Raw genomic sequence first — 24,497 nt, 5'->3', positions numbered from 1 at the left:
AGAGCAGTGCATGGCCACTGGATTTTTCTTTTGTGTTTGCATATCTGAATACGTTGAAAAACAGTGAGGTAAATATGAGCGCTCACAAAAACATTCAAACAAATTAATAGGAATAAATTGTCTTAGTTTGTTTTTCCATTTGTTGTTGTGACCTTTCAGTGTAACCTACAATATGACTGCATTTGTCAGTGTATGAGATACTGGTTTTCTCTGATAGTCATGTGAAGATTCTGACTGCACCTCTTCTCTCTAGCCTCTCATGATGTAGTTGCAGATAGCAGTAAGATCCCTCTTTAGCCTTCTATTGTTAAAGCTAAAGAGACCTACTTCTCTCAGCTTTTTTTCATATATGGTGTCCTCCAGCCCCCTAACCATCTTCGTGGTGGCTTTCCACTGTTCTCAAACCAACCGGATAGCCCACTACTGACATTGTCTCTGTATGCCAAAGTGTCTCGTACTGGGGAGCCCACAAATAGCCATGCTACTTCAGATGTCATTTCACAACTGCTGAGTAGAGGGGAAGTTAGGTAGGTTGTCCTGTAGTTCCCCAAATCCTCCTCTTGCCCTTCATAAAGATGAATATTTTGTCTTTTCAAGTCATCAGGAACCTCTCCTGATCATCATGATTTCTCAACGGTGATGAGGGGAATGGTAGAGTCCTTGTCACTGGAGGTTTTGAAGATGTGATAGGACAGGATGCTAGATAATCTCATATAGGGTCTCTTTTCCCAGAAGAGGTTGGACCTGGTGTTTCGAGGTGCCTTTGAACCTGGGCTGTTTGATATTTGATTCTATAGCTCCTAAGGACAAAGATAAATAAAATTATTGAGGGAGTTGATGGAGAAAAAGAATACAGCTTTCCACATGTTTTATTTAGCCCTCAGAAATTAAAGTATTTTGAAGTAGTGGAACTGTTTTGATAATTTTTGTATAAATATTAATCATGCAGAAAACTCCTACTACGTTGGCAATCTCTAGTGCAGTTACTAAGCAGAACAATGTGTGTTTATCAGGTCAGGCATATGAATTACCCTAGGTGTCCCAGTTACTGCTGTATAGCTTGTGGAGGTGGATCAGTTTACATTTCAGCTGAGCTGAGGCTACAGCCGTTTCATGCTAATTTTAAAAAACAAGATAGCAAGCAAACTTAATTTCCTCTGCATGTTTTCTCTTGAGCTGGTTACGGCTAGATTACGCTACAGTGTCATCCGTGTCCCCCCACCCCCTCCACCCGCCCACATCTTTACTGGACTCAGAGTAGCTTACTAATATTTACTGAAATCTAAAACTTTTCACTGTGCTACTTATATCACGGAAAATACATAGCTTCTGGTGCTTGTTCAGTGAATTAAGTAATTCTTCTTGAATGGAAGTTTCTGAGAAAAATTGTGACAGTTGAATTTTCCTGGTCAGAAGTGATTGGTTTACACTTGAGAAGCTGTGCTTTACTAACAAATAACTCAATGCTGACCTGATAAGATCCTGTATCGAATTTAGATATCTTTCATCTGAATATTGTGTTAAAAGGAAGGTACACTGCTAAAACGGGCTAAATAAACTATCATCAACAGGTTTTGAAAAAATATGAGAGCAAGAAGATTCCAGGCATTCCATATCTTCAGCAGACAACAGAATCCAGTATTAGAGCCAATAAAGCCTTCATCCCTGGTGGCTGTTTTGGATCTCATATTGACTTTTTTTTTCTGAGTCTTCTTTGAGAGATTGCTTAAGTAGAGTTCATGTAACTATTTTCCAATGACGATTTTTAATTTGGAGAACGTTAGGGATTTTGTTTTTGTTTTTGTTGTTGTTGTTTTAACTTGTAAATCAGCTTTCCATGGAGAGCAGAATGACTCATCTAACTTACAGTAGTTCAGGTCCTCATCTTGGTTCAAGGCCTACTTGCGTGTAATGAGATGTACAGCTCGCATCAGAGAAACACGTGCTAATAGAGATCTCCTCAATAGGACTGTCTCTGAGACATCTTGGGTCTGTCCTTACCTCCGTAGCAAGTTTGGAGGATGGAGAAGGAGGCAGGCCAGTAGGAAGATTCAGTATATAAAGCAGGTTGTCTTTGACTAGTTTTGGTACCTTTATATCTACTTTGCGCTGCCTATTTAACACAACTGGAGAATCTTTTTTTTTTCTTTAATGACAGATGGCATGCTATTGTATTACTCTTCAAAAGTGATGGCAACATTGAATTATGCCTGTTGTGTTAAGTAAGGCAGACACAATTTTGTTAAGCTTTATGCATCTTGTAGTCTGACAAATAACAGTTGTGATAACAATAGTTAGTGCTTCATGTTCTCAGACTGCTGTGAAAACATTAGTTAATATCTTAATGAGACGATGACTGCCTTGGCTGCTTTTTATAGTTTTTTGTGTCTTTGTTGTAATGAGAATTTGAGCACAGCCAACTTCAGAAATCCAGTAGCATCAGCTCCACAATGATTGTGCTAAGAATTAGGTTGGAAAAGGAGACCATGCAGTGATTAAACTGTAAAACAGGGGAACTGAATGTCCAAACAGTTTGTTAAAATGCTACTTAATACTGAGTTCATTTAAAAAGTAATCCATAATTATTTTTACAAAGTTTGTGGTATTTAAAATACAGGTAAACAGTGGAGAAATAGATACCATCAAGCTTGGCTGTAGGATACTCTGTGTTCTCATATGAATATCATTAGTTTTATTATGTTACGGTAGTGCTGGATAAAGACTCAGGAGGATAAAACTGTTTTTTTCATGCATAGGCTAAACCAGAAACCATGTTGTTCTGTTTTCACTTACTGGCTCTCATCATACTACAGTGAATCAAAATGGAGGTTTGTTTTTCTGAATAACTTAATGAGAAGAGCTGTAGCTTCACTCTTCTGGCATTCTACTGAATTGACTTGTTCCTCTCATCTATCTTAATTTTATTCATGGAATAAACACATAATGATTGAAGGCTAATGAGGAAATAATACTTGCAGAAGATGTGTTTGTTATACTGCTCTTCATACTTTTGCTCTTTGCCCAAGAGCTGAAAGTTCCTTCAGCTCTTAGAAGGTTAGTTGACAGGTTTTTTTTTTTTTCAGAATAGAAAACAAGTAAGCCTAGGATGCTTTTTTGTTAAGTATAAGGGATGTCATTTGTGTTTAATGGATGTCTAATACAGTTTCTGTTAAAGAATTGTAGCCTAATCATTATTTTAATCTTTTTAATATTTTCTAGAACACAGCCAAAAACAGTTTTTGCAGAAGTGGAACCAGAAGATGATGAAACAGACAAGCCAGAATGGAAAAAACGTAAAATTTGAAGAATTTGTTATAACGAATACTTCAAAAGCATTTGAAACAAAGTGCAACATTTTTCTTTTTTTTTTTCTGGTTATTGGGTCAAAATTTGAAAGCATAAAATACTTCAGTTAATAAAACTTGTTACAGTATAAAAGGGAATGTATTACAATGGATTGTGATCCCACATCTGAATTTATAATAAGGAATGATTTATTTTATGCAAAGGAGAACTCTTCCCTGTCAGTTATTTAACTTCATGATTTAAGTGAAAAATATTTGTCTCTCTAATTCTTAATAGAACTCTAGTGAGTCCAGTGTTTTGCCAAATGTTTTTTTTAAAGCCAACTTTACTAATGCTGTGTCACAACAGTGTACAATGATTTTGAGTATATAAATAAAATAATACAGTTTCTCAGGCTTCTTTTTATTTTTGCTGGGAAGGTCTGATAAGCTATCCCAAATAAAGAAAGCTTACGCTTTCATTTAGGTTTACTAATGTGAAATAGTCCACTTTACTTCACTTGTGTTTAAATTTTAGAAAAAAAAATAGTGTTTATCCTTAAATAAATGACATTCCTTTTAAGTATGTGTAGTGTCTCGCAGTAGGCAATTTGTATCGCTTTTATTTTTTAAAATTGTAAAATAGGAATGAACAATTGTAGATTTTGTTTTAATAAAAACAACATACGTTTGTTTCCTAGTTGATTTTGTTCAGGCTTCCTGTCCCTATTAGTTTATATTGCTTAGCATTAGGATAGAGCAGACTTCTGTTTACTACCCAGTCTTCGTATATATTGATATTGTTGTATGCCTGAATTATGTACATCTTGGCTCACACTCTCTGAAAACTGATACTATCCTTTATGAAGTCTCTTATATAAGTATTAAAAGTTTGAAGTTTTTAACATGGAATTGCAATTCTGGATTTAATAAAGTGAAGGACAAATTTAAAACCAATGTGCTTTAGAGAAGGAGAAATGAACCTATGTTAGATTTAGGCATTTATATTGTGATTATAATAATATATAATAAGTATTGTGATTAGAATAGTATGCAATATAGCGAGTGCTCTGCATTTGCACTAAGAGTAGAGAGCAAGAGACATCATAACAATCAAGCTTTCTTAATTATGAATAGATTTGAAGGCATAATTTAAGGCTATATTTAACCAGCACTTAATCACCTTCCTAACTAAAAAGTGTGTGGTCCTGATAGAGTCAGCAGAGCTTAGATTTTTTTTCCTTACAGCATTGTTCTGCATCACAATTTTATTGTATGATTTCTTTTTCCAAACTTATCTTTTTCTCAAAAAACATTTCTATACATTAGGGGAAAATAAACCTGACCTCAAAAAGTGTTGTAAGCATTGGTGTAACATTCCCAAAACCTCACTAAATAATCCACAACTTGTCTTTTTCCCTTGTAAAAAAATGTTTTAGTACATACTTATCTAGAATAGCAAATAAATGCTTAGTTTACAGTTAGAGCTGTAATATGTAAAACAAAGGACTTAATACCTAGGTAAGCAGTAAATAGAGGAGAAAAAGAAGTAGAAGATGAAAAGCAGCAGTTGTCAATGCAACTTGCTGAAGACCTCACTGTGCAATGTTTCCCACAGCAAATTAACGTCAAATGGCACTGTTTCATTTAAGGCTATTTTTTATCTTTTCTTTTTCCATATAATTCACTAGAAAATAAAGCATTTTCAAATAAATTTCTGTAAAATCTTGAATAATGTTTTTAAAGGTTTGATATGTCCATGGAGTTAGGATGAATAACAACAGTTAATCTTTTTTTTTTTGTTGTTAGAAATTGTTCACTGAGACAATGTGGCTAGTAGGAAACAGAGCAGGAGGGAAAGGCAGATGAGGAAAAATGCTGCAACTGTTCTCTGAGCTTGAGGGAAGCTTCTTCTCTTATGTTATTTATTCAGATCATCTAGATCTTGTTTCCTAATTCTTAGAAGAATGAGTTCTGCAAATGAGCCTTGCAGAAGTTCTGTTAGAATTAGTCTAAGAGTTTGTTGTTGTTACTTACAATGATTAAGTTCCCAATTGTCTTGAGTGACTGTTTTAGCAGCCTAAAATGTAAAATAACGTCTGTGCAGAAATGTATTTAAAAGTTTTAAAACTAACTTAAATTGTACATGTCCTTGTTCTTCAACTCCTGGCATCGTTTGTTTCCTATAGTCTTTACACTGAATCCAGACAGCATGTTCACCAACAAGGCAAATCTTAATGCATTTTTAAAAGCAATTTTTCATATTGAACTATTTAATCGTAAGAGTTAATCTGGTCAGGAACGAGTATGAACAGTCTGCTTGACCATACTTGGTATAACAAACTCTGACTCACCTTTTTGAACTGTCCAAGGCAAAATATCAACATGAGTAAATATTTGGTATGAAAGATACACCTCTACATGCAAATTGGAATATTAGAAACAACACTTGTATTGATTTTTTTATGAACCTAATTTTCTTTTAAACTTTACCTGGGACCTAGGTTTTAGTCACTGCCAAGCTGTGATTTTGGTCTCTTATGTGTCCATATCGAGTGCTAATGTAGCCGGCGTCTAGATGGGCTTTTGCTTCACTATTTCTGAAACAAGGTGGGCTTTTTTTGTTTGTTTGCTTACTTTTACTCCATTACAGAGGTGTCACAATCATCACTAGCATTTTGGCAAGCAGAATGGCTTCTGTGGTGTCATTCCCAAACCTGAACATTTCTTTCCGTGTTCTGTGCAGCTTCTAAATGTTTCCTTACAGCGATTTCTGGCCTTTGTGCTGATGACCCATACAGTACTACTCGCCTGTCCTTAGGGCCAGGACTTTTCTTGCCAGATCTTTGTAGCCCATCACTTGGTGGGTTGCCCAGTTTCACATTCATTGTTTATGATTTTGCTGTTGCTGTAGAAGTCTTATTTTGACTCTGTAGTCCTTTGAATTGCTTACATATCTTACTTTTAACGTCTTCAGCAACAGGTCAGGTGATTGCTAAGGCTTTCTTTCCTGGCACTTTCTCTCTTAACTGTTTGCAACTGCTTTATGGTTGCTTAAATTCCTCTCATCACAAGTACTTCCTATGACCTGTAATTTACCGAAGGTTATATTTTATAGCCTCTAGTTATATTTTTTAGCCTCTGTTTTTGCAATCGTTAACGAGAACCGTGAATCTGTGATCAGAGGTTCCTGGTCACTGTCTCTTTGCTTATGATTACATGTTTAGTTTGGTATTCTTTGCCATGCCTGCATTTCTCTGTTGGGCTCTAAAAAAGTGTTTTTTCTGGGAAGAGAAACCATGAATCTTTATCCTATCAGTTCAATCTCTGCTGGACCCTGTGGAATGTTTCGCAATGAGTGGCATTGTTGAGAAGAAGTGGCATCCTCTTGGTTGGATCTTTGTCCATTAATTTCTTTGACCTCTGATGACTCTGTGGGCATCTAACTTGAGACATCTGTATCTCAGAACCTCATTTAGTACTGAATCATTTGTTAATTTTGATGTCTTTTATTGTGGCCTGTTAGTCACAACAGTATTGCAAAATCCCTCTTCTGTTTCCTGGTCATGTTAAATGCCTGTATATTCTCCCAGCCTGCCTCTCAGCAATGGGAACTTGCTGAAAGACCCACAGCTCAGCTCATTAAAAATCAGCAAACTGGTTGTGACTTTTTACCATGGGTAGATTAGGACGTGAGATTCTGTCCCCTGTTGTTATCCCTGTGCTGTTCTCATCTGTTGCACCATCTCATGCACACAGATAAATGAAAAGTTAGAGAGTTGGACAGCAGAGATGTCCTTATGCTTGCCTGGCATTGAAGCTTGAAATCATCTTATTACATCAGTTTTCAAATTGCTAGAATTTTTGGCTAATCTCATTTAAACACAATTTTGTATACAATATGTGCTTCATCCATCCTCTGGGACTCCAGTAACTAATTGCTTCATGCAGTCTAGACTATCTGAAACACAAGATATTTCCCTGTACGTAGCAAATAGTCCTGGTTGAAATCTGCTTTGGTTGCAAAGGCTTCCCTTCCTACATGCGAAGGTAATGGGGCATGCTGACGGTCTCCCACTTGGCAGCAGTGTCCTATACTAAAATACCTTGTTGGAATCTCCATAACCTAAGTGTTGCTTGAATGGCTTGGCAATACATTATGATATTTTGTAATGGGTGATGGTCAGATAGCGTTTTCATCTTTTACTCCAAGAGATAACTGAAAAGAAGGCTGATGCAGAAAGCATAGTCAATAAACCCCTTCCCTTGCCTTCGTTTTTAAACCTTAGGTATCATTGTGTTTCTGCAGAACTGTTGTGTGTCAGGGCTAGTACTTAAGATTTTTTTAGTCTTTCAGACAGGTATTCCTGTGGGTTCTGGCCTTTCCTCAGTGCATCATGAAATAATAGATGCAACAGCTAAACACCCGCAGTAGGTAAACTGGACTAGATGAGTCCTTGAGAAATTATGTAGTCCATCCTTGACCCAAGTTACAGGTATGCACATGAACCAGTTCTGGCATGGTTATTGGATCAGATCTTTAAATGCTACCATGGTAGAGATTCCACAGTCTCCCTAAGCAATCTGTTCCAGTTTTTGATTCTTCATAGCACCACAATATTTTTCGTAGTCTCTAAGAAAAAATGTTCTTGCAGCAATTTAAGTCCATTATTTTCCAGCCCATTTCCAGCAGCCATGGAAGTCAGTTTATGACCTTCCATTTTACAGTAGCTATTTATTATATTTGAAGTTTTCTATCTTCTCCTCTTTTTTTTTTTTTAATTTTCCCTTCATTTTTGCTTTCTAACATACCATTTCTTTGTTTTTCTCTGCTGTGTTCACATTGTCCACATATTTCTTGAAGTGTTTTGCCCGCCATGTATTGAGTGTTTCAGACGAAGCTACTCTTCTGGAACTACTGGAAAGTGCTTTTGGAACATGGAAAGTGCTTGTATGTCTCACTACACTCTTATTTTTTTTCTCTGCAGTTTGGTATTATTGATTTGTGCTTGGGTCCTAATCCCCCCCCCCTACCCCCATGCTCCAGAACCTCTTCTGCAGGGTTGCTGCCCAGCCAATTCACTGTCTAGTGTTTCTGTATTATTCTTACAGTATCGCATTTTGTCCTTTGTACTGAGTTTCGTTGCATTTTCTCAGAATGTATCTCCATTTTGTTAAGTTTGTTTTGAATTTTCTCTTGATCCCCAAGTACTTGCAGCTTTTTACAGCTTCCAGTTGTCAGGGGATGTTATTAATGAATTCTCTCCTCATTCAGCTAAGCCACTGAAATAGCTGGTTAGTGGCAGATCCATAAGGCTTCCCATATGCATGGGAAGGAAATGTTTTATATAGCATTAATTTTCTTAAGGGTTCATAAGCTTTCTAGCAAGCCTACTCAGAAATATTTGGAAAAACAGTTGTCTTTCCTAGAAATTGCTGGATTCCCTTCATGTCCTTTGGTTTCAGGATTTCTTTAATGGCTCTGTCACTTTGTGTCCAGCAGGAATCCTTCTGACATTTACGGTGTTTGATGTGGGAGGCCACAAGACGTCCTTGTTCTCAGCTTTTCAATACTCCACATTCTGAACATATTTCCAGCCTATCCCAGTTAGGTGTTTGGATACTGAATTCTCCCTTTCTTTAATTTTTCTAATATAATAAAAAATGTGATCTGCTATAACCTTATGTAATCTATGAATTAGCAGTAGGGCTAACCATACACCTATAGGTGTCCATCTGCTCTGATTTACTCTGGGATTGAATTACAAAATTCCCACCTGCTAAAAGCTGTGAAACTGCAATGACATCTCTGGTTGCCTTGCCTGTGGTGATTTTGTTGCCCGCCCATTGAGTTCCCAAAACTCTAAGCATGATTGAAGCATCAATGTTTCTTGTTGTACGGCTTTCCTGCTCACCATCTGCTCTAGTATTGGCCTCAAGAAGGTTTTACTGAAATTCATCATTTTTGTCTAGTTTTTCTAGCCCAATGCTTGTCAAGATCACAGGGACTGTGTTGTGGCTGACTTCATAGTCCCTCTAGAATCAAATAAATTGTTTGGCTTAAGAACATAGGTGTGCACACAAACACGTAGCTTGCAGGTAGCAGATGACAATTAGTTTGCAGAATTCCTTAGCACTCAGATGCTAAGGAACTAGAAATTTTTTAGAGAACATCTCTGGAAGTCTGTCTTCAGGCACTATTTGCTCTTCTCTTGTATTATGTGCATGCCAGTGACCACCCCGTGTCCCTGTTTCTCACATCCTTAGGGGCTCTGTTGTTTCTAGGCTGGAAATAGTCTCTTGCTGTTTCATCTTGATTTCTGCAGTGTTCATGCTTGATGAAACCTGCATTCCTGGTCCATCCCATCCTGCATTACTTGCCTTGATGATGTGAATCTGTAGTGCAGCCTCAGTTAGAGGAGTATAGGCAAGGGATGACAGAGACTTTGAAGGTGTGTACACGAGACTGCACCAACCAACACTGGGGCTAGAAGCAACTCACCAGTGATCGATCTCTAGTCATTCAGAGAACCCAACCTTGGGAGCAGGGTAGGCTGGTGTTAGGAATAGCAAAGAGGGGAAAAAAATGAACTGTCGTTAATACAAAGCAGGCCATGGATAGTAAATCTGGACATAACATGGAACTGTAGAGAAACAAAGGAAGAGCAAAGGGTCAGTGTGTCTTGCAAAATGTACAAAAATAATCCTATGGGTATTCTACAGTGAGGAAGAAAGCTTCATCTTCAACACCCATCTCATGGGAAAGAGCTGTGGATGCTAACCACTGGCTGCAACACCCTGTCTTTCCCATTGCCCCTCAGACTGGAGCCATCAGCTTGAGCGTCAGTACCCAGGGAGACAGCAGGTGGGTGAGAAGAGAATGTGCTAGGAATTGTGCCTATAACAATTTTAATTTTAATTTTATGAAGACTTTTCCCATATATATATATATCTATATATATATTTGGCACTGTGTATTGGCATGCTTCTTTAGCCCATATAAACTGCACAAATAGCAGTACAGCCTTTCTATACTAGTTGGGTGTGTTTGCATCTCTTGTTACTTGGTGGCATCATTTCAGTGCGGTGAAGTCTAAGTTCACAGTGGTTATGAAAGAGAAAGACTCCAACAGAACTCAGGAAGCTTGCGAATTTGCATGTGATTCTAATAAAAGACATCTTTTACCAAACAAACATGATTTTCTAACACTACCATGTGTGGCATCAGCAAGTGGGCTGCTCTGTGATGAAATTGGTGTGCAGTTTGCAACTGGCTCTCCATTTGAAATTACCTGACTAAGCAGAGGCTAACATCAAGAATCTTCCAAATAAAGACGTCAGCATCTTCAAAATAGCCTCTGCAAGCAATATTGTCAACAATGACTCTAAGTTGTTGTAACTTTTTACAGTAAGATCTCCTTGATTCTTCATAGAATAAATATATCTTGATATGTATTTTAATGATGCTGCTGAGTTATGGACTAATAAAAATGTGGATTTGTTGTGATGGCATTTTAGGGAGAAAGTGAAGTTTCGAGCTTGGTGCAGTAGTACATACTGCTGTAATTTGTTGATTTTGGTTTATTATCCAGCAAATTTTTAACAATAAAGTTTCCCATAGCCATGCCCCATAACTTAGTGCATCACAGAACTGGGGCAAAACTGTGCTATTATTGTAAAATCGCAGAGAAATCTCATTCGGTCCTTAAAGGCACAATGTAGCAGTCAAAGGAAAACCGGTGGCAATCCCTGACTAAGCAAGTAAGTACCAATGATTCAGCAGTATTTTAAAATTATGACACATCATGAAAACACGGTATAAGTCTTCAAGATGAGTAAGAAACGGGTCATGCTGAATAGCAGGGCACAGGGCTGAGTGGGAGGTGGCTGGTGGGATGCTGCAGGAATGGGGGCTTTATGTCCGGTTCTATGTAATATTTTAAAGTACCCCCTTTGAGATCATTAAACAGGATGTTAATGAAATTAGCAGATGATGCAGATGAATACTGCAAACACCACTGAAAAAAGAGAAGCAGGAAATAACAAAAGGAGTCACCCTGACAAATGCAAAATAATACATCTGGAAAACAATAATTTAAAATGCAGATTATTTTTGCCTCTGTGGTAGGGGCACTCTCAGCTTCACCAGACCTGCTGGATGGCAATTTGCACTTCTGCATTTCCTCTGACATGGCAGCCAAATAAAGCTCCATGTGGAGCTTTTGCCAAAAGGATTGCTCCCAAGCGAGCAGCTTGAGTGAGGCCTGGAGCAGGACTGTTGCACATTGTGTCTCACAGCCGCTGAGGAGGACAAAAATGGTCAGGATGGCTCTTCTCTGAAAATCTGCTTGGCACAAAGTGGGATCCTTTGCATTAATTGTGTGGATGAGCAGTTATCTTGGGGAATATTTATCCTACTTAGGATAGTATCCTATGTGAAACATAGAGGACTAGAGGAACCGAAGCTGGCTCAATGAGAGTGAGAGAAGGGGCAAAGTGGAAGAATCCATGGTAAGTATTCTACTCTGAGAGACCTCTCCATCACCCCAGCTGGGGTCCAAAACACCAATGGTAACCCTTTGCAGAATGGAGAAAAGTTCCAAGAGTTCCCCAGAGAGTCACAAAAATGGAAAAAGAAAATGGAAGGAAAAAAAAAAAAAGAGAGACATCGTGCTAGAAATTACCGTCTTGGTGAGATTTTCCCCAGTGCTGAGGCATCCATTTCTAGTTATTCTTAACTCTGAAGTTCCAGCTTATAGGATCCTGTTGCAATGACACATTTTGGAAACCTCTTCTCAAGTAGTGGAGCTGGCAGTTGGGCTCCCTAGGCTCTTGTTTGATGATAATGAGTGTCTAGTTGAGATGCCTATGCATCACAGCCTGTAGTCATAACAAAATCAATGAATCAACTTTCAAAGTTTCCACAATGTTTTATAAACACATCATTCTGTAATGCAAGAAAGATTACAGAAGAATCACAGAATCACAGAAAGGTTTGGGTTGGAAGGGACCTTAATGACCATCTAATTCCAACCCCCTGCCATAGGCAGGGACACCTCCCACCAGCCCAGGTTGCCAAAGCCCCATCCAGCCTGGCCTTGAGCACTGCCAGGGATGGGGCATCCACAGCTTCTCTGGGCAGCCTGTGCCAGCGCCTCACCACCTCTGAGCGAAGAATTTCCTCCTAACATGTAATCTAAATCTCTCCTTTAGGTTAAAACCATTCCCCCTTGTCCTATCACTGTCTGCCCATGGAAGATGTTGCCCTGCATCTTTTTTTTTTTTTTTACAAACACTCTAAGTACTGGAAAGGGAAAAGGTTTTCAGTGAAATTAAATTCAATGAAAGAAGGATTTCAATGAATGTGACATGTCACATTCCCAAAAGCAGGGAGAGGTTTTGCTGTTCGTGAAGTGATAATCTTTTTGGTTAAGACCCCATAAAATGTCCATTTGTAGGATACATTTGTTAATTTTTACTGGATTTCAACTCATGTTTACACTAAAAAAAGTACCTTTAGGTCTGTGAGATAAGTATTGCAAGGGTATATATTCTGTCTATTTCTTTTAATTACTTATTCTACAGTCTTGCATACTGCTCTGTTTTAGCAAACAACTGTGTTTTAAGCAGTTCTGTAAAGTGTTAAATGTTTTTCTTGAAAGAAAAAAAAGTTATCAAATCCTACCAAGTATCCCTGCATTGCTTACTGCCTTTCGTTTTTGCTGCTCTATAAGAACCCTTGTTTAAGTCTGGGCTTTTATTCTGTTTAAGTTATTTTTAAATTCTCTTTAGATACCTCTCAGCTTGATGATCAGAGATGGTATCTACTCTAAGAATCTAAATGCGAAAACAATAATTACTACGGGGTTGAGGAAACAAATACAAGATGGGGAGAGTTAATCAAAGTCAGATTAGTGGCAGATCAAGAGTATAGTTCAGCTATTTCAGTATTCCTTTGGTGCTCCTTACCAGGCTCTTTCTGCAGCTGGGAAGCCTGTAACACATCTTTTTGAATGAGAATACTCTTAGCCCATGGTTGTGAACCAGCTCCTGTGGTTTTCTGTCTGAATTACAAGCAGAGCTGTGTAACTGCATCACCAGCCATTTGGTTGTCTTGAGAAACTGCATGCCAGTGAGGGTGGGCATGCTGCACTGGCAGCTCCTGTTGAAATTGCTCCTTTGGAAATGTACCCTGAGCAGCATGTCACTTAATTCCACCTTGTGCTTTCCAGCGTCATTGTGGTCTCTGGCACTCAGTCCTGTGCACACAGCCGAGAAAACATCCTCTTTCTTCAGGACACAGGACGCTGCACTGGCTCCCCACTACCCAGCCTCCCTGTTGATACTGATCCTTGGCTGTTCCTGTCAACAGCCAGTCCCTTTTAATTAAAAACGCTTGGAATCTAACACGCAGGGCCCTCTGCCTGCAAGAATGAGCGTGGAGGTCGTGATCCCACAGGGTGCTGTGCGGAGTCGTGCCTGGCTCTTTCTCTTGTGCAGTTCTGTGAGCGCCGGGGAGGAGAGGCAGCACCGCAGCGGGATCCCAGGCTGCCCTCCACGTCCCGAAGCACGATCAGCATTCCCGTCTGCGGTGCTCGGCATTCCTGAGTGGCTGGGCTTCGGTTTCGTTTTTAATCTATAGATCAAGTGGGATTTTTCATGGGGAATTTTACAGCTGTTTTTTACCACACGGAGAATTTTATTGTTGCATTGCAATTTTAGCTGCCGCAATGTCGTTAACATAGGTCAGATGCTTGCGGGGTGGAAAGCTATACGTAGCTAGCTGCACAGACACAGCTCCCAACGTTAACGTGGTTTGCTTGACTCCTGCTGACAACACAATCAGAAATGTGCCAGCAGCACAGAGCAAAACGGCTTTCGGGAGCCAGCACCTCTGCTAATGGAAACAAGTGCTAAGGAGCTACACTCACTTAAGCCAGCGGAGGATGTTGCCTTGGGTTTTTGCATGTTTGTTTTTCCAGAAATTGTCACAAAGACACTAGTTTTGTCTTAACTATAGAGAAATCTGGGCCAGAGTTCTGTCTGCAGATCGTAGCGCTGCAAAGTGGAAGAAGTGAGTCTGCGCCAGCACGATGTGAGCATATCTCTGAGGTGAGCTAGTTGATTACACAAGGGACTGGGATTGATTGCCAGCTCTCCCGGCTGGAGAACGGCTCAGGGCAGCAGTGAGGGAGAGTATGCAGAGAGAGAAAGCCAAATGTCCAGCATGGGGATGGGGGGATTAGCAGAGCTGGGGTTTGAGGGATCATAAAAGAGGAGATGGCTTTTCAATGTAATCACTCATTTTGCATGTTACTTAATAAAGTGCCTTGGTTCAAGCACTGTAGAGAGTCTTGAATCTTTTCTGTAATTGCAAAGAAATCCAACCTCTTCTCGATATGTTTCTGCAGGCACAGGCACTTTTGAGTAATACATAGAGATTTAGTGCTTTAAGTGATTTAGATAAAAGACATCATAGAAATGATGAGATGTTTAAAGCTATGGTTTTCATTGTTAGAGCATACTTACATAAAAATATGAGAAAAAAAGCTTAAGAAAGTCTAGCCAGATCAAATAGGGTCATTAAGCTGTCTTTGTCCATGGCACAATCTACAGAGCCTGGTTGCATGGGGCATTTGTTGTGTAGTGTTGGGCACTGTGCCTGCCTGCAAATCACATGTGGGATTCCCAAAATGAGAGCCCTGCCTTTTTTGCTCTTTCACAAGAAGGGGATCCATCTGAGGGACATTCCAACACTACAGCTAGTGATTTTAAGCCAGCACATTTAATTTGTATCCGGAGTTTGAACCTACAAATTGCATCAAACCTGCCTGTGTCTGCTGTGACTTGGTGTCAGGAAACAGGGCCTGGAGACACTTCAGCTGAAGTATGTAGCTAAAAGAAGTCCTTGCTCAGAAATGTTTCTGGCTAAAAAGTATATTAATCAATGTTTTCTCAAACTGCAAGAAACAGCTACTTTTAGCAAACCAGGTGGTTTTACTTGAGCATGTGTGTGTCTGGTGCTAGAATTATGGCTTGTATCACCTTACTGCTTTCTTAGGTCTGTTCTTATTTGCAGCTATTATAAGATCCCAAGATCCTGTGCTGTACATGAGTGCCACGAGCGCTATTACAACTGTGATGGCCAGGTAATGATGTGTCAAGATGATCAGGAGCAGCAGAAGCCTTCAACGTCTTTTGAAGAGAGGGCTTGCTGAAGGGAAAACAACACCTTGAGATTTGCGTAAGGAAATAATTTTAAACCAGGAAAATAAAATAACCTTGAAAAAAGCATCTGGATATTTGACAGTTATTCAGAGCTCATAATACACTGTGGTACTGTATGTTGTTCACTCAGTAGCTAAAATTAGGTGATTATGTAAGGAGACCACAGCGTACATCTGAATAGCTACTGTATTGGGTTAATGATGTCACTCATCTTTATTGAGTCTTTAGCTATTCTATGGCTTGGCTGGGGACAGTGTGAATTCAGTAGTCATGAAATCATAGCCAAGTTAAACTTTAGTGAAGTAAACACAACAGAGCTTTTACAAGGGAAAGCAAAACAGCTTCCAGCCAAAGGTCTCCCACCCTGGCTAGACCCAGGTGACGTTGCCGCCAACTGTTATTCCACGTAAAACTTCAGGAAAGCAGCTTTATAGCTCTTAAACCATCGACAATGGAATTGCTACAATGGATCTATTGGTGTGCGATTGGTTTGAAGAGATCAGGTTAGCTATTGATTTTAGCATTTTGTATGTTGACTATGAAATTGGTTATGTTTGTGTTGAGGTCCTATAGTCAAGACAATTCATGAACTTCTTTGATGTGTATAAATAAATACATGTATGCCAGAAGTAAAAGGAGAACTGTATTTTATCCACACATAACAATGTTCCTTAGCTTTCACACTAGAAATAATCCAAATCAAAGATCCTACCATACTTCTTGTTTTATTTGCTCTTTTACATTGCATGCTCTATCTTTTTCACACTTAGTGGTATAGATGCCATACATTTCTCCACCTGGTTTGCTGAACATTTTTCTTGGGTGGCTGCCAATTTTGTATCAGAAAGGAACAAGGAGGACTATGAGGTAAAATCCTGGACAGAGAGGCGGCCAGGTTGTGTTTCTCAAACTGTGTGTGGCTAGGCAGCTCAGAGCACTGCCAGCAGCTGCTTGTTTCAGGGCTCTGGTACTTTGAGCCAGAGCAGTGATGTTCAGGTGAACTTTGGGCTGCCATGCCAGCACATCCACAGGGAATACTGCTTCAGTCTCAGCTGAACGTGGGTTTGTTCTTCTAAATAACCTCAAGTGCTGGTATCACAGGTCCTGACAGATAAAGACTCTAAAAGGAAGAAACCTAGAGTAGAAGCAAGTGAAAAACTGTTTATTTCTCTGAAGGTGCCCAGACCTGCAGAGTCTCTGGGCTATTATATGCCAGAAGTGATTGCTTTGGGGATAACTTGTAGACGAGCAACAAGTGTCTGCACTGGGAGCAGGGCAATGCTGCTGGCCGCTGTTTGCACAGCGCAGTCCGGGCAGCACACAAGTGGCATTGCAAGTGCCCATGCTGGTCATGGGCATAACTCTGCTCTTCCAGAGCAAAAAGAAAAGGCTGCATGTGAAAACTTTCTCTTTTCCTAGATGTCTGATCCCTTCTTTGAAGTAACAGTTCCCATGCATTTCCTGTCAAGGGTCCCCCAGGCCCCTTCACTCCCTTTTCACTTGCTTCTTTTTCAATCCAGAAGGCTGCTAGCTTCAGGAAAGTTTGCTTGGGATTGCACTGTACCCATTTGTTTGCAATGAATGAGAAGCATTTTTCATTTTCTCTGTATTATTATTGCCAGATATTATGTGTACACGTTACAGGCCATCTTGCAGAGGGAGCTGGCAAGTCCACAGAGCTGATGTGCGTGGCTTCGGCAACTGAAATGGGCTCCTCTCAGCCAGACCCCTGCTGAGGTCAGGAAACACACATTTATTGCTCTCTGTAAGATTTCAAAAAGCAAGTTTTCTTTAGTTGGATGGAAATGGTGATATTGCAGCCCAGCCTCCCAGCTCCAAACACCTTTCTGCTTTCTCACTGCGTTCTTATTGGTCCTGCTTGCTGAGTGGTTTCAGCAGTTCTTGGCAACACAGGGAGCCTGGAGCGGGTCAGGCTTTTGGGGAACAGCTACATACTTCTTGTACACTTACAAAGCGCATGGGCAATGAGATTAAAATTGTACAGCTTGACACAGTGTTAGGACTCTCTTTTCAAATTATATTCTTCTGCTTAAGCGGATGATGTGAGAGCTGTTATCTTCCTTCATCATTGTTCTATTAATGGTTTGCTGTGAGAAGGACTGGCTTTTTTTCTGCTTTGTTATTTGTTTCACCTAGTCTCAGAAAGTGTGAATATGCATGCCCTGATTAACATTCATTAGTTGGCATGGAACTTGTGCTGAGATCACAGAACATGTCAGAATGGACATAATCTACTTGCAGACCAGTATTGGACTGAAAAACGACACTTTTTACTAACAGAAGAGCTTCCAAAACCTTTCTGCATTTAAATATTTCATCAGAAGATGAAACAGGATAGCTCTTACAAGGGGCCAGGCATCTTGCTCTCCTCTGCTCCTGTGACACTGCATTGCCTGTGGAGGATACTAATCTGACAACATACTAATTTGGTGGAGCACAGCTTTGCTCTAGAGGTGTCTGCTCAGCAGAGGGGAGGCTGAACTACCTGTCTGGACCTGGAAACTAATCCGGCATTGTCAGTGAGCCATTCCTCTGGCACTGCTAGAGGGTCCTGGGCTGACTGGTGACAACCCAGTGGCAACTGTGGCCTGTGAGGCTTGTGCCTGGGGAGCTGGACACAGGGCAAAGAGGGGGTGTGGGCCACAGGTAAAGTGACAGGAGGGGACAGCTGAGGATCTCTTTCAACACCTGGTAGGGAATATTTCATCTCTGCAGCGCCAGAGCGCTCTGGTTCAGCTTTGCCATTTAGTCTGACGCAGGAGAGGTAGGCTGCAGCTCCCGTCATCCGTTGCCATAGGAAGTGGTGGATGTGTGAGTTACAACAAAACCTTTCCATTTTGCTAAGTCAGCATTTTCTGGTGGAGAAACAAAATGCTGAGCCTGAAAAAGTGTAGGAAAATAGTCCATCTTTACTATTGGTTTTAAATATATGTATGTGGAGATGTTTAAAAGTCCAAGCAGGAGATTATTTGCCTGGATTCTACTTGTAACTGTTGCCTCTGTGAGTCCCTGTAGGTCTCAATGAGGTTGGTACCTACTGAAGTGTGTCTCTGCCCCTAATCCTCTCACTGCTCTTGGGACAAAGCTGCCTAAGGACACAGGTAGCCCTATGGTGTCAGTAAGGCACGGGAACTGCAGAGGCCACCACATATTTACACACCACCAATGCACAGTGCCAAGCCACTGGTAGTTTCTATCATGTTCACATGAAAAGTAGATTTCTACTGAATGAGACCATGGGCAAACGTGTGTTTTTCCACCGCCTTGCCCTGGTCACAGTGTCCATTCCCAGGGAGGGGTGGCAGAGGCCAGGCCCGAGCACCGGCATGCGTGGCCTCTGCTGTGGTGTCACTGAGCAGAGCCAGAACGGGATTTTCCACGGGGCCTCCCGAAGTAAGGCACAGCCAGCACACACGGTGTGTTTTCACTGCTGCTTACGACTCTTGGATGGGGATGAATATAAAGATCAACACATCAGCTGGGCCATTTCTAGTGTGTGAGAAATTATTGAGCCAAAGCACTAAAAAGTGAAAAAGAGGCCCTGTTTAAAAAAACCAACAACGTTATTTCTTGGGAAAAAAAACAGCCATAAATGTCATCAACAGCCTAGAGAAAAGAAAGGCAATAGTACTAAATGATAAGTGGGACTAGGGGGGATGTGTGTTACAGAAAGCAGGTCTCTCTTTCATAAGGAACAACGTTTGACAGTTTGAGAAGAGCTGACAATAAAACACATGATTAAATGAGCGCCAGAGAGCAGACTCAGCCATAAAACTATACATTTAGTGGCTGTCCTAGCTAAGCCATAGCAGTATTTATTGAGTTATAACACTGGAAGAGATGAATAAACATGACTGAGACCATGCGGACTCAGAGGGATTACCTTTGTTTTTAAGAGAGGCTTTACCATATTTGCTCAAAAATCTTCACATGGTGTGATTTTGAGTCTATAGTTAGACAGCGTCAAAGAAGATAAAGGAGATTTATGTTTTATCATGAGATGGGTAAATTAATCCCATACATGAAACTTTGAAAGAACTTTCTTGTCCTAGATAAAATAGCATCACTGTGACCTTTGATTCTGGGCACTCCTGCTAGTTTCTGTTTATCTTTCAGATAATGGGGTTGTGGAGACAGTTTTAGGCTGTTCATTATTTCACCTTATCCAAAAACAAGCATCGCTGATGTCATGTAGTGAAAACCTATGAGGGATTCGTTTACATTAAACATGGCCAATATCACACCTATTCCAAAAACATAGGTAAACATTCAATGGGATCAGCTGGGATAAAGCCATCTCCCCAGAGCAGCTAGCCAAAGAGATATCAGGACACAGAGGTGCTTCATGGATTCATACTAACATGTAATGTACGGACTCACAGTCAAATATAAATTGCAGTCTACTACTGAGACTTATGTGCATTGTCCTATAATAGTCACATATTACCAACACTAAGAAATCAGCCTAATGTATTACCAAGATTTTCTTAACAGATTAATGGAACAGATTCCAAGTTTTAGGAGTTATTTTTTAACTATTCCAAATGTTGTTCCACTAGTTGTCAGAATAAGAAAGGGAGGTTTTCAAACTCCTTGCAAAAATGCCTTGTTATTGCTGACTTACTGTGAGTTTTTAAATGAGGTTCCCACTTGCAGATGAAATGAAACCAGATATCCCTGATAGGAAACAATTCACCATTAACAGAATTTGATCTCTTATATAAACACCAGAAAATACTGCTGTGAGACACTCTTCCCAAACACCTGCCCCTTAGGGCATCTTTATTACTTCATTGTGGTAGGCCCCCGGTCCATACAGGAGCCACAAGAACTTTCTCTTTTATGTACATTTTTACATTTACCCACTTGTTTCCTGTTTTGATAGAAACACTTTTGCACTTATCATCACAGATTGGAGGGATTGCCTGTGCCACATTTTTGCAGTCCCTGAACTCCCTGTTTGCAGCCACCCTTGGTCACCCTTTGTCCTTGGGCTACTCCCGTGTGCCTTCCTCCAGAAATTACTGTTCTCAGGAAGGGCCAGATCTTCGTCTATGATCCTTTTTGATTTAAGGCAGCCCTCTGTGTAGCTCCCAGAAGGCAGGATCCCTTTGGTAATTTTACAGTGAACAACGAGACCCAAGATCTGTCCCTAAGCAGATGGCTGCCTCAAACCTGGACACTTTGGGTCTTTGTAAATGGGCAGCTCTGTGCAGTGGATGTCTGTTGGTACCACACAGTGGCACAGCCTTGGGGCCATACCTTCTGACTCCACTGCTGCTTCACACATGCATTCACAGCAGTAAGATGAGATCTTATTTCATCTGACAGAAGATATCTTGTATTGATTGATAAAATTGGCATTAGATCCGTACCTAACATTTGGCAAAAATGTTTAGTGTCTAACAAAGGGGATTGCCAGAAGGATGCAACATGCCATCTCTGAAGTCATGTTTCTGATGACTTCCCCATCCAACACCTGAAAAGACTTATTGGGAAAAGAATGGGAAACAAAACAGAAAAGTCAATGCACATCTGTGGAAAACCAGGGTTTGTTCCCATGCAGCATCCTAATAGGAGCATCTTCTCCTCATGGGGTACGTGGTCTGATTGGAAGAGAGAAGGGAGACGTGAATATTGTGAGAAAGGAGGGCTCCTCAGACTGGTGAGACCATGAAGGTGGAGCAGGACTGGAGGCTCATCAGGACCCAAGAATGAGCAGGCAATCAATGAAATAAAGGTTTAAATCCAGCAGAGAAGAGCTTGCTTGCATTGTACAGAATTAAATTGCCTGAAAGAATAAATTCACAGAAGGGGTTGGGTGCCTTTCCGGGGAATGACAGACCTGCTGAGTGCTGTTAGGCACCAGTACAACATCTGGCTCAGGAAGTTCCTGAACTGCAAATTGTTGGAAGCAGGGTGGGTTTTCCAGGGAAAATACGACTCTGAATCTGCATTTTTGTTCTATTCTTTCCTTTCCCAGTTGAGAGTCGCAGCCAGAAACTGGGTATTGGGAGATTTTCAGCCTTGCCCTGACTGCAGCCACTCTCACCCCACAAAGGACCCATCTGCTCCTGCAGTAAAATGATTTCTGGGTCTTTTGTCACTCTTAGTTAACCAAAGTTGATCTCTAAGTTTTTGTTTGTTTGTTTGTTTGTTTGAAGGAAACATTTCAGCTCCAGATTAAAACTGCTATTAAAAATAATACCAAATTCTAGCAATGAATGCCTGTTAGACCCTGTTGTATCTCAAAGGGGAATGATTTTAACCTGAAATAAAACCTGAAGTAAGGGAATATTTGGACATGTTTACAGCATCTGTGGGGCCAGAGATTAATGCGGGAGTGATGAGACAGCAAATGAAGAGAAAGCTGTGGGAGAGCAGCAAAGAAGAGGGAGAAAAGAAATAGGAATTAGCAACATGGTAAGAGCACAGTAAAAGGTCTTGAAGCTCTGGAAACCCCAGGGTGCATGAAACAAGTTGAGTACACAATTACTAAGAGGAACAGAAACAAAGAGATTAGGGGAATTATACTTAGATCCTGTTTTATAGTATAATGTGGACACTGCCAACAAATGCAACAGCTTTGAAGCAATTATTGCACTCCTGCAAAACCTGAGTAACTCAATAGCAGTCAAAAGAGAAGCTCCAGGGTGGATTTTGGTGGCTTCAGACCTCCTAGGCTACTGAGGGTTAAGGTGCGCAGGCCTGGGCTAGGGACTGGTGCCCATATGCTCTCTGTGAGGAAAGAGAAGGCAGAGCGCTGCACTTGGCAGACAGCAGACCGAAGGCTTGGGACAGCAGGAGGAAACCTGCAGCCAGGACTGGGATTGCTGTCAGGGACAGAGAAGTTGTCCCCACTTATTCAGCTGCAAGGCAGAAAGGTTTCCACATGGGTCAGGGAGCTTTTTTGGGGGAAGGGAATGAAATGTCGTGGTTTGAGTGAAAAAGCCAATGGCGAGTGCCAACACCTCGAGGACAGGCACTCGGTGTGCGGGCGGGGAGGTCCCGGGGCCAGCCTGCTGAGCACCAGGCTTCTCTCTCTGGCTGCTGCTGCAGCTCTTCTGAAACCCAGTGGGATTAATGCTGCTAGAATATATGGTTTGTTTAGCTATTTTTATTGACCCCTGAATATACCTACTGTATAATTTATGGACCCATTTGTGGTTCAGTCCTGCGATGTTTGCTATAGAAAATCTCCATTGAAGCCAGCGGGAGATTTTGCTAGGGTGAGGAGTGCAGGCCTGGCCTCTGCTTAGCCTTTTTTCTTTTCCATTGCAACACAATTAACCTTTTCATTAGAAGAGCACTGTTCCAAATAAGCAAACCTCTCAATGTGTATTACTGAGCCATCTGAAGCTGTCTCTTGCTTTGGAACAAAACATCTTTGTTCCAGCCACACATGACATTTGAAGACCTATTTATACAATGTGTCAGCTCCATTTGTTTTCTTCATCCTGATATTTTCCTCTGTATTTTTGGTTAGCCATCCAGATTGCAAGGAGCAAGGCTACTGCTGGTTTCCTCCTGCTCTGTTACAGAATGAGCCACTGGCTGCCCTTGGACTCTCTCCCCTTTTGCAGGCAGAGGTGAAACAACCCAAAATCAGAGTTTTGCCTACCTCATCCTCGCTGTACTGAGACCAATGCTAACAGACAGCTTGTGGTGGAGAGCACTGAGAGCTTGCAGAAGGACCTGACATGCTCACAGTTTCTCTCTTGCTGCCCTGCCTGTGGGTGGCTGCAAGATGCATGGAGCCACAACCCCTTTTGCTGCAGGGGACCAGGTTGCACCATTAAAATATCCCATCCTTCAAACTACCTGCATTTACCAGAGACTTGCTCATAATATGCCCCAAGTCTAGTAAGTCATTCTTGTCTGACTGCTCAGTGCTAACTGATACAAAAAAAATAAACAAAACCCATAGCAAAACAAAAATAAATCCCTTATCAAGTTGTTGAGTAGTAAAACTTGCAGCCTCCTGATTTTATGATCAGTTACAGAATTTTGGTCCGTGTGGGGCAAACAGTTATGTAGAATTGGTGCATCCTCTCCCCTGGGATAAGTAATTTATCTAACTTAAACCCATCTTCTCTTTGCAGAATGGATCCCAGGTACTGCCAACCCTGCTGCACAAGCAGCAACATGACATCTCTCCGGGCAATGGCACTACCTAGTGACAATGAAAGTTTAAGCACTGTACTGTAATCACAGAATCACAGAATGGTTTGGCTTGGGTCCTGCCCCCCACCCCCCCCGCCATGGGCAGGGACAGGTCCCACCAGCCCAGCTTGCCCAAAGCCCCATCCAGCCTGGTCTGGAGCACTTCCAGGGATGGGGCATCCACAGCTTCTCTGGGCAGCCTGTGCCAGGGCCTCACCACCCTCACAGTGAAGAATTTCCTTCTGTCATCTAATCTAAATCTCCCCTCTTTTAGCTTAAAACCAATCCCCCTTGTCCTATCATTATCTGCCCAAGCAAAAAGTTGCTCTCCATCTTTTTTATAAGCACCCTTTAAGTACTGAAAGGCTGCATTGAGGTCTCCCCAGAGCCTTCACTTCTGCAGGCTGAACATCCTCAGCTACTCCCGCCTTTCTTTATAGGAGTGGTGCTCCAGCCCTCTGGTCATCCTTGTGGCCCTCCTCTGGACCCGCTCTAACAGCCCCACATCCTTCTTGTGCTGGGGGCCCCAGACCAGGACGCAGCACTGCAGGTGGGGCCTCACAAGGGCAGAGCAGAGGGGCACCATCCCCTCCCTCCACCTGCTGCCCACCCCTCTGTTGGTGCAGCCCAGGACGCAGTTGGCCTTCTGGGCTGCAGGCACACACTGCTGGCTCATGTCGAGCTTTCTGTCCACCAGAGCCCCCAAATCCTTCTCTGCAGGGCTGCTCTCAGTGGGTTCTCCCAGTCTGTGCTCATGTCTGGGATTGCCCCGACCCAGGTGCAGCACCTTGCACTTGGACT

The 24,497-nt window shown here is 41.4% G+C and overlaps 1 protein-coding gene across 1 annotated transcript in view; it reads left to right on the top strand.

The window, feature by feature from the left end:
* Positions 1–3,984, top strand: part of WDR70 (WD repeat domain 70) — a 138,404-nt gene extending 134,420 nt beyond the window's left edge. The window contains exon 18 of the mRNA XM_083818489.1: positions 3,220–3,984. Within this exon, the coding sequence (XP_083674615.1) occupies positions 3,220–3,304 (85 nt within the window). The 3' untranslated portion in view covers positions 3,305–3,984. The remainder of the gene's footprint in view (positions 1–3,219) is intronic.
* The last annotated feature ends 20,513 nt before the right edge of the window (positions 3,985–24,497 follow it).

The sequence above is a fragment of the Anser anser genome, assembly GCF_964211835.1.
Source record: "Anser anser genome assembly, chromosome: Z".
NCBI lineage: Eukaryota > Metazoa > Chordata > Aves > Anseriformes > Anatidae > Anser > Anser anser.
This window is presented reverse-complemented; position numbering and strand designations above follow the sequence as displayed.